The sequence below is a fragment of the Gadus chalcogrammus genome, chromosome 16 (genome assembly GCF_026213295.1).
Source record: "Gadus chalcogrammus isolate NIFS_2021 chromosome 16, NIFS_Gcha_1.0, whole genome shotgun sequence".
Taxonomy (NCBI): domain Eukaryota; kingdom Metazoa; phylum Chordata; class Actinopteri; order Gadiformes; family Gadidae; genus Gadus; species Gadus chalcogrammus.
In genome coordinates this window covers 12,500,093-12,510,255 of record NC_079427.1, presented here as the reverse complement: position 1 = coordinate 12,510,255, position 10,163 = coordinate 12,500,093, and the positions used below count along the sequence as shown (strand labels likewise).

Here is a 10,163-nt window from a genome sequence, read left to right as displayed (position 1 = left end):
GGTCATCCGTGTATATAGGTTTGGTTACACCCCCATAAAGTAACCTAATTTTAGAAAAAACCATACCTCTCAGCTATTTATATCTTAATTAGATGAAATGTGCCCCGGGCCAAGTGCTGAATTCCCCAGATGATTTTATCCTCACCCTTAAATCCCCAGGAGAACCAAGAGTCTCTGAGCGATTCACGCACTCAGTGGCTTCGTGCCCCAGCAACCACGGAACATTCCAGAGCGTTTAATATAAGAAAACAGAAATCATGTCGCGAGAATAAAGTAAGATACAGGAGGGTAATTTTGTTCTGCATGTGTCAACATGCATATGACTTACATTTGAATATGAGTTGCATCATATAGCCTAGGTTGTAAACTTTGAGAAATCAATTTTTTTTTATCGATAAATACTATACATAATGAAATGGATAATTAAATAATACGAGCATATAAGCCAAGGTGTAACATAGGACATGCTTAGAAACAGTGCCATAGCAATTTAATCTCTTTAAATGATTCCTATCACCAGTATTTGTTTAAGTCCATTGTAATTATGATGACCAGCCTCTTGCTCAAGGACACTACAGTTGGTCTGCAGATATACGGGGATCAAACCCAGTACCATTCAGCCGGTACTGTCTGAGAGTCCATCTGTTACGGGGGTCAAACCCAGTACCATGCGGCTGGTACTGTCCATGCGCCCCCCCCCCCCCCCGGGCCCTGATGTGCAGTGTTGAGAGACAGCCCGCAGCCGCCCGGCATCCCCTTCCCAGTGACAGTGGGTCAGTGTGTCTGTGGGACCGGATGTGGGCCACTGGACCAGAGACTGCTGCCAGAGCCACCCAGAGACCCTGCAGACCCACTGAAGACAGGGGCCTGAGGAGGGAGCCCAGAGTCAGGAGGAGGGGCGTCCCCGGCTGTCAGGCACCGTTCTGGAGACGCCCGGGACAGAGGCGGGAGCGGCCGCGGTTATATCCGGCCCGCGCTCCGCTGGGGCTCCACGTCTTTAAACGGTCCTTCGTACCTAATTAAAAGCGTGTCGTGATGAGCTGGAGCGAGGCCTGGTTCTGCCGTCCTATTAGGGCCGGTGGAACTAGGTCGCTCCACTCCCGGAGCTGCTCCAGAGGAGAAGGGGCATGATGTGGAGGAGGATGCATCATCGATGTTGCTCTTCATCGGACTAAAATACACAGGGGTACACAGGAAAGTTATTTCCAAAAGAGGAACATTCACCATTGAAATATAGTGTAATACGATGGTGAATGTTCCACCGCAGTGGGGAGCTACACTGTGTGCAATATGAGATGGGGATAAGGGATTCCCTTACCCAGTCGACATTGGGGCGTCACAATAAGGATTTATGTATCAAGGTTAAAGACCACTGACAATAAACGACTCCCCTAGTCAAGTAAGCTGCCCTTGAGCAAACGTACAGGGTAGGTGTGAGCACTTGGCTGTGTAGAACATGTACTGAGGTTTAGGGTATTTGTGAGCATATGGCGCCTTTTGTTAGCATATAGCATGGGTCGGACTACAAATGAGTATAAACATAAAGTAAACTCAAAAGGCCTGGATTTAGTGACAGTCAGCTAAAATGTCGATTCTCCACGGGTCTCAAATCCCAGCAGATAACTGTGGTAATTAAATCGAATTCCAATTAAACTATTGAAATAAAAATGTTAAAATTGTTGTCATATATATTAGCAACTACCCCACTGAGGTAAAGCAGTAATGTCACTCACCGGGGGGGGGCAGCACTGCCCTAGTCCTGATCCGCTTGGATCAGCACCTCATCCGCAGTCAAAGTTCCCGGTAGTGGCCTTGGCCTCGCGGCCCGGATGGTTCCGGAGTTTCAGGACCGCCTCTACAGGGATTTCTTGAGCAGCCGGGGGTCGAACAAGGTTCCGTAGAATAAATTCTGGCTCTGGAAATTATCCAGGGTGCGAAGGGGGCGCGTGGGGTCCTTACAGAGCAGCTAACGGTTAGGCAAGCAAGGGTGAGTTAGCAAGCACCCTTCAAACTGGCCCTTCAGACCGCTTCACATAGACATTATAGAGGAAGACGCTTCAACAATACATCATTCAAAGGCAATAAACATAATAATACACACTCAGGGCAGGTACATCAAGAAAGACGGACACAAATCTACCGAGAAAAGAAGAGTGCAGTAGATGGGCGGTTTGACTACCAGACCAAAGGTCTGTACTTGATACTGACCCAGTACTGGGTTCAATCCCCCAACGTCTGCCCTTAAGCTGTAGGCATCCTTGAGCAAGTTGCCCAGCAGGTAAACACCCTACCTGTCCCCTGACGACCTTTCATTTAATTTACCGCAGGTCACTCTGGGTTCAAGCGCCTGCTCTGTGACGAAGCAAGAGTACTAAACGGCCGTACCAGGACGTGGCCGTACCTCTCCCGGCCGCCACCAAGGACCACAGGGCGATGCCCAGGGGCCACCAGTCTGCTGCGCGGGTGTAAGGACCTCCGCCCAGAACCTCAGGAGCTGTAGACACACATCCACCACGACAACCATCAGGCAGCCTATTGGCTGCAGGGGCTCACGCATCACATCCTGTTAGATCGCTTTAAGCTCCCGGCCTTAAACGTGTAAAACAAAATATAATCAACGACTGTTAAGTGTTGGCAATTGTGCGCCTTCCCTCCTGCATCTTTGAGTGGAGTGGTTATTATTAGACAGACAGACAGACGTGCAGACAGACGTATTGGCGGACACACAGGCAGAACTGACACACAGGGACAGAGAGGCACTGCAAACCAATTTGAGAACAGGCCTATTTCTGTCTTGACATCGTTTTAGAGTTGAATGTAAAAAAAGCCACGCTAAACATCCTCGTCGTTGTTGACATATTTCCATATTCTATCTTTGAAACTTAACCTCCGGGTGGGTTTCATTTTGCCAACACTGAACTAGAAAACGAATGCTTATTATCTCATTAATATTAACATACTAATTGATAACTAATAGATGACCCTGGGGTTTCATAAGAGGGGGGCGTTGAATCGGTGAGATTCGATCTTTGTGCTTGGTGACTCCTGAATTATTATCTTTCATGTATCAATCCCATTGTATGCATAAGCCTACAGAGAGCAGGGCACTACACCGTGCAGCCTTTAAAAGCTCTCACCCATGTATTCGATGGTCCCACATGAAGGCCCTTCCTCCATGTCTCAGGTGGCCGGAGAGCCCGAAATCTGCCAGGTGGAGATGGCCTCTGTTACAGGAGAGCAGTCAGGGGGATTATAAGCCGAGGAGGAGGTTTGTTTAAATATGTATGTGTTACAACTGCCACATGTGTAAGGTTGTGATCCATTCTTGACTTGATTGATTGACATGATGGCTCTTTCTTTTTTGACTCTTTTAAAAACATGTACAGATAATATATATATATAGGATATGTTTATTCAGGTGGAATGATTATGATCAATATACCTTGTAGTCTTTTCCAGCAAAAATTCCCAGAAAGATGTTAAGAAACGAGAATCCCTCCTTTGTAATAGTCTCGCCCGTAATCATTCCTAAACGAGTTATTTTACAAAACTCGTTTCTTAGCTTCACATGATCCCTGAATCATGCAGAAATCCTACAGAAGACAAAAAAAGCAGCAAACTTCTAATTTCCACATTAAGGTAAACTAAAACACGTTGATAGAAACCATTGAAACATTAAGCAATACAACGTGTTAAATCCCACCGCAACACAAACCTAACGTGCTCCCCAGCTCTGCAGCGAACAGGCAAACGTTGTCTCCCTCAAAACTCCCGCTGAGCAGCGAGTAGGTGTGCAGGTCCCGGCTGTTGCAGACCTCAGCTACTGGGGGGCAGCAGACACAGCAGACACAGGGCGGCGAGGCCCTGTCCAAGGTTCTGCAGTAGGCCAACTCACCCACTGGGTGGCAGCAGACACAGCCGACACAGGGCGGTCAGGCCGTTAAAACCGACGGACCACGCAGAGCGGGAAGTACCTGCTCGGTTCTTTCTGGTACTACAGCAGTACTTAATGCAGAAAACCAAGGAGAAGGTAAATTATACGATCACCACAATGAAGGCTGCAGGAGGCAGCTCAATCAAGAAATATATATTTTTCCAATTAGTTGAGTCCGAGTTTGTGAAGTTTAAAGTTAAATAAGTTAAAAGTCTATATCAATTTAATATTTAGATTTTTGTCAAAGTTTGATAATTGGCCTACAATATAGACAAGGGTTTAGTGTTGCCAGATTTGGCCAGATTAGGCGGAAAACAGGACCCAATCTGGCAACACTGATACTGATTATGGAATGTAAAAAGGATGACAATACCATCATACTGGGAAAAGACTCTCAGACGGAGAACAATTTGTGAGACACAGGAACACTTTTATTGACAGAAACAGGAAATTTCAAACAACGTTTACGCAAATATACTGCACTGAACCGTTTGGGTTGAAATGTTGGGACGAACATAGATTTTGGTTAACATGTGACTGGATGAACGGGCACAGCAGCACACATAAAAACAAACAACCAGCTTACAAAAATATCAGAAAATACTTTGATAAAAAGTGCTTTAGTTTTAAAATTAGAAAACATCAGCCGATAGCTGCACCACACGTTTCCATGAGGATCAATTTCACCTACCAAAGTGCTATAAATTATTGAACAAGTATATATATATATATACATATATATATATACATATATATATATATATGTATATATATATATTTACGTTGCACTGTTCATGATGTATATTGTACCGGTTTGAAATAGGAGGCGTAAAAGGCAGAAAAGACAGGCTTTCTTAGTAAAAATAAAATAATCTGTGGTACTTTTATAGCGATAGCCCTTCCTGTCAAAGTGACGATCATACAGGCGTATTCTTATTCCCTCAATATCTCAGTTTCAAAATAAACTAAATCCAAACACCGTAAGAGGTGACGTATATAGCGGGGGAACCCCCAGACCTAAACTCTGGCGCTGAGGATCGAAAAAAGGATCTGAAAGCGCTCCCAACGCGTCCATAAACTTCTAGCATGCTAACTGATCAGACAGGCTGTGTTCCCAGCCAGCGGGAACCGGCTTCATCCGGCTAACACACACACACACACACACACACACACACGCACACACGCACACACGCACACACGCACACACACACGCACGCACGCACATTAAAACATATTCAACTGAAATGACAACGCGAATGTTTCGTTTTTTGGTCAGCCTTCCACTTCGGGAATGTCCCAATCGCCCGGACACAGTTAAAGCCCGGTATTGGGACCATCATCATCATCAACATCTGCAGGTTATACTTGTATGTTCTCATTTTGCATTTTAACCATTTCTAGTTCAAACAGCCCCACCCAGACACCTGCAGCCAGCGCACCAGCCTGGGCCAGCAGAGACGCACACACGTATATCTACCACCACCACCACAACAACCACCACCACAACCACCTTCACCACCACCTCCCTCATTTACCCCCATGCCCACCACCCTCATCAACACCCCCAACCATGACCCCCCGACCACCACCCCCAAAACGTGTTCCTCCAGGCAGACGGGTGTCGCTGCGTGGGGAGCGTCTTCACTTGCGGCGGCTGAAGATGCTCTTCTTGCTGGAGCTCTTGTCGGCCGAGCTGAAGCCGATGAGGAGGCGGGCCTTCTCGTCTTCCTCCTGCTGCTGCTGCTTCATGCTGCCGTCCAGCTTGGCCTCCAGCGCCTTGCGCGACTCCGTTCCCTGCGTGGGCTTCAGCCGCAGCTTCTCCTTGATCATCTGCAGGAGGACCGCGGCGTCAGCGGGACACAACATCGATACGGCGACACAGCGTCGCCCTGCTTCCTACGATACGAGAATCGATACACTGGCCGCGCCGAATATCAATGTAATATTTCAATTTTTTGTTTTCCTTTTCAGACAGGAAATGTCGCCCCAAATATCGATATTTTAATTAACAAAATAAGGCGCTCTACACTTGAATGAAGGAAACCTGAACGGAAGATAACTAGCCAAAGATGAGACAAAAAATAACAAACAAAAAGCTATTATGTTTTTACAAACGCAGCATTGCTGCCTCTTCTTTCGCACCGCACTTGGATCGACACTTTACCCGGACCGTGACGTGTGTGTGAAGGCGTCTGATGGTGAGAGAAGAGGAGAGAAGGTGTGGGATGTGTACCTGGGCCACGAGCGCCTTGCGGCTGTCCCTCTTCACCGCCATGGCGAAGTCCAGCCAGGTCCAGGTGTTGTTGTGGTACTCCAGGCAGGGCAGCACCAGGTTCAGGTCCTTCCAGTCCACGCTGCTCTTCTCTCCCTGCAGACAGAGGGGGCAGAGGGATGATATCAAACCGGGAGACAGAAAAGGAGAGAGAGAGAGAGCAGAAGAGACACAGGACGGTGAGAGAGAGCAGAAGAGGGGCCCACCTTGTAGCTGACACAGAGTGGCACCTGGGGGATCTTGACGTAGATGAAGGAGTTGTTCATGGCCGCCCGCTCCTTCATCTTATCGATGTCGTCCACCGGGTGCTGAGGGGGGGGGGGGGGGGGGGGGGGGCAGCCGTTAAATACTCCTCCTGTCTGAGTGTGTCTCAATGGGGGAGGGGAGGGGGGGGGGGGGGGTTTACCTCCGGTGTCTTCCGGAAGGACCTCCGGACTCCGGTGCGGTTGGGGCCCTGGGCCACCGCCTTGCTGGGCCCCAGCGGCCCCAAGGAGTCCTCCGACAGCTGGCGCACCTTCGTCTGGACCCCTGGGGAGACAGGGCCCTCAGGGTCAGTGGGGGGCGCTGGCTCTAACTCACCGTACCCCCCCATAGACTCACTGTACCCCCCCTAGACTCATTGTACCCCCCCTAGACTCACTGTACCCCCCCATACTCACTGCACCCATAGACTCACTGTACCCCTAGACTCACTGTACCCCCCCATAGACTCACTGTACCCCTAGACTCACTGTACCCCCGAGACTCACTGTACCCCCCCTAGACTCACTGTACCCCCTAGACTCACTGTACCCCCCCTAGACTCACTGTACCCCCCCTAGGCTCACTGTACCCCCCCATAGACTCACTGTACCCCCCCTAGACTCACTGTACCCCCCCTAGACTCACTGTACCCCCCCTAGACTCACTATCCCCCCTAGACTCACTGTACCCCGACTCACTATCCCCCCTAGACTCACTATCCCCCCTAGACTCACTATCCCCCCTAGACTCACTGTACCCCTAGACTCACTATCCCCCCTAGACTCACTATCCCCCCTAGACTCACTATCCCCCCTAGACTCACTATCCCCCCTAGACTCACTATCCCCCCTAGACTCACTATCCCCCCTAGACTCACTGTACCCCTAGACTCACTATCCCCCCTAGACTCACTATCCCCCCTAGACTCACTATCCCCCCTAGACTCACTATCCCCCCTAGACTCACTATCCCCCCTAGACTCACTGTACCCCTAGACTCACTATCCCCCCTAGACTCACTATCCCCCCTAGACTCACTATCCCCCCTAGACTCACTATCCCCCCTAGACTCACTGTACCCCTAGACTCACTATCCCCCCTAGACTCACTATCCCCCCTAGACTCACTGTACCCCTAGACTCACTATCCCCCCTAGACTCACTATCCCCCATAGACTCACTGTACCCCGACTCACTATCCCCCCCTAGACTCACTATCCCCCCTAGACTCACTATCCCCCCCTAGACTCACTATCCCCCCCTAGACTCACTATCCCCCCTAGACTCACTGTACCCCTAGACTCACTATCCCCCCCTAGACTCACTGTACCCCTAGACTCACTATCCCCCCCTAGACTCACTATCCCCCCTAGACTGCGGTAAACACTCTGGCGTTGACTCGCTGGCAGGGGCCGTGGAACTGGTCATCGACCGCCTGCTACGGATTACGGGGGGGGGGGGCATCCTGTCAGACCTACCGGTGGTCACCAGCCTGAACTTGTCCTCCTCGTCCGTCACCTCCTCTTCCTCCACGTTGCGTCCGGGGAAGAAGAAGCCCATCATCCTCTTGAAGAACTGGTACATGAGCTGGATGGTGAGAGGCACCACGTTCACCTGGGGGGGGGACGGACAGACACACAGCGACTCTTTTGTCAGGTGGTGTGAGTCATCCTCATCATCAGTCTAATCCTCATCATCATCCTCCTCCTCATCCTAACCATCATCATCATCATCCTCATCACCTTCATCATCCTCCTCAACATAACCATCGTCATCATCATCCTCATCACCTTCATCATAACTGTGAGCCTTGGGGTCTGAACCCAGGACCTTTGGGTGGAGTCAAACTGAACCCAGGACCTTTGGGTGGAGTCAAACTGAACCCAGGACCTTTGGGTGGAGTCAAACTGAACCCAGGCCCTTTGGGTGGAGTCAAACTGAACCCAGGACCTTTGGGTGGAGTCAAACTGAACCCAGGCCCTTTGGTTGGAGTCAAACTGAACCCAGGCCCTTTGGTTGGAGTCAAACTGAACCCAGGACCTTTGGGTGGAGGGGCAAACTCTGTAACCCCTGGTCCTCCCTGCCCCTGAAGCTGTTCCCTAGATACCTTGATGTGGTGTGGATAGCAGCGGTACAGTAGCCTGGCTATTGCCAGATCAAGCTCCATCGTAGATTGAGCTTCAAAAGTTCCTTCAAAAGTAAACTTAAAACCAATCTCTTCAGGACCACATTTGACAAATCATCCTCCGCCATCTTCCACTCTCTCCCGCTCTCTTAATGTGTTGCCTATTGTTGTGGTGGTGTTTATTTTTGTCCCCTTTGTTTGATTGTCTGTATGTATTCCTTTCTTATTTGTAAAGCGTCTTTGAGTATTTAGAAGAGCGCTATAAAAAACTGATCAATTATTATTATTATTATTATTATTGAGCTTGGTCTGGGGAAGCTGCTGTCATTTTCTTCAGCACAAGAGGCGTGATCAACAGGCCTAGTTCAACCGACTCTGTACGCAATTGGCTGCTTGCCGTCGCTTCCCTGTCGTCATTGTGTTAAACCAGCCAATAGCGCGCCAGGGGGAGAAGCCAGCTTGGTGATTGGCTCCCGCAAAAACGTATCGGAAGCAGAAAGAAATGTATCGCTCTTCTCCAGACGCTTCTGGAGGGTGAATTCAAATCGCTGGCAGAACGGGCGGGGGGGTACCCAGTCTAGCGGGAGAGTGGGGTTCGGCTCACCTCAAAGTGCTCCTTCACTGAGATCCCGCCCACCGGGGGGCGCACTTTGCTGAAGATGCGCAGAGCGAACTGCCGGCCGGACTGACTCTGGCTCTGGGGCCGCAGCACCACCTGGTGGAAGGGCAGGGAATGACTGGTTAACTCCAGGGAAACAGAAGCATGCGAAAAACGAAAAGCATACCAAAAAAATTAATTGAATAAGTTAATCAAAAGTGTGCGAGATGGATGAGAAACGATAGAGAACACGATGGACACGGCACTGAATGCGTCGGTTGATTCAAGGCATTCCTGGCTAGCATGCAGCCGATGGATTCGTCAGCGTGCGACATGGAACATGAATGTGTTGCTGGGACCGTCCATCTGGACACACAAGATGGAGTCCAAAACAACCACCACCACCACCAACACCCACCACCACCACAACAACACGAACCCCTAGCGCCGCTCTGCCAGTGCTGTACATACCCTCACTCGCTGCACAGAGAAAACCAAGGACAGCAGAGTTATTCATGTACAGCCACCTCTAAGCTTTGTGTACAAACAGACAACCGCATCATCACTACAAATGCTACTGAAACGTTCCTTGTGGTCGTGCGAGGCCGGGGGAAAAGGTCAAACGGGTCATTGTGCGTTGTTGTCCCCTCCGGGACGGACAGGGGCATCCTCTAGAGGGGAGACGGACGTTCAGACAGGCGGGCGGGGCTCACCTTGTAGGAGGCGTTGGGCAGCAGGTTGTTCATGGTGAACCAGCCCAGCTCCAGCAGGTGCTCCGCGGTGTCGTCCGACTTGTTGAGCTGGAAGGAGCAGCAGAACGAGGGGGTCAACCTCCACAGCAAGGGGGTCAACGTCAACAACCAGGGGGTCAACATTAACAACCAGGGGGGCAACGTCAACAACCAGGGGGTCAACGTCAACAACCAGGGGGTCTCCGTTCACAACCAGGGGGTCACCGTCCACAACCAGGGGGTCACCGTCCACAACCAGGGG

General features: G+C 50.2%; 1 protein-coding gene across 2 annotated transcripts in view; it reads right to left on the bottom strand.

Moving 5' to 3' along the window:
• Positions 1–4,123: 4,123 nt before the first annotated feature.
• LOC130405961 (bridge-like lipid transfer protein family member 2) overlaps positions 4,124–10,163 on the bottom strand; it is a 31,819-nt gene continuing 25,779 nt past the window's right edge. For both annotated transcript variants that reach the window (XM_056611302.1, XM_056611303.1), the window contains exons 34-40: positions 9,884–9,970; positions 9,177–9,287; positions 7,926–8,061; positions 6,613–6,734; positions 6,413–6,514; positions 6,168–6,302; positions 4,124–5,764 (exon numbers count right to left, since the gene is read on the bottom strand). In XM_056611302.1, coding sequence (XP_056467277.1) covers positions 5,576–5,764; positions 6,168–6,302; positions 6,413–6,514; positions 6,613–6,734; positions 7,926–8,061; positions 9,177–9,287; positions 9,884–9,970 — 882 coding nt within the window. In that variant the 3' untranslated portion in view covers positions 4,124–5,575. The remainder of the gene's footprint in view (positions 5,765–6,167; positions 6,303–6,412; positions 6,515–6,612; positions 6,735–7,925; positions 8,062–9,176; positions 9,288–9,883; positions 9,971–10,163) is intronic.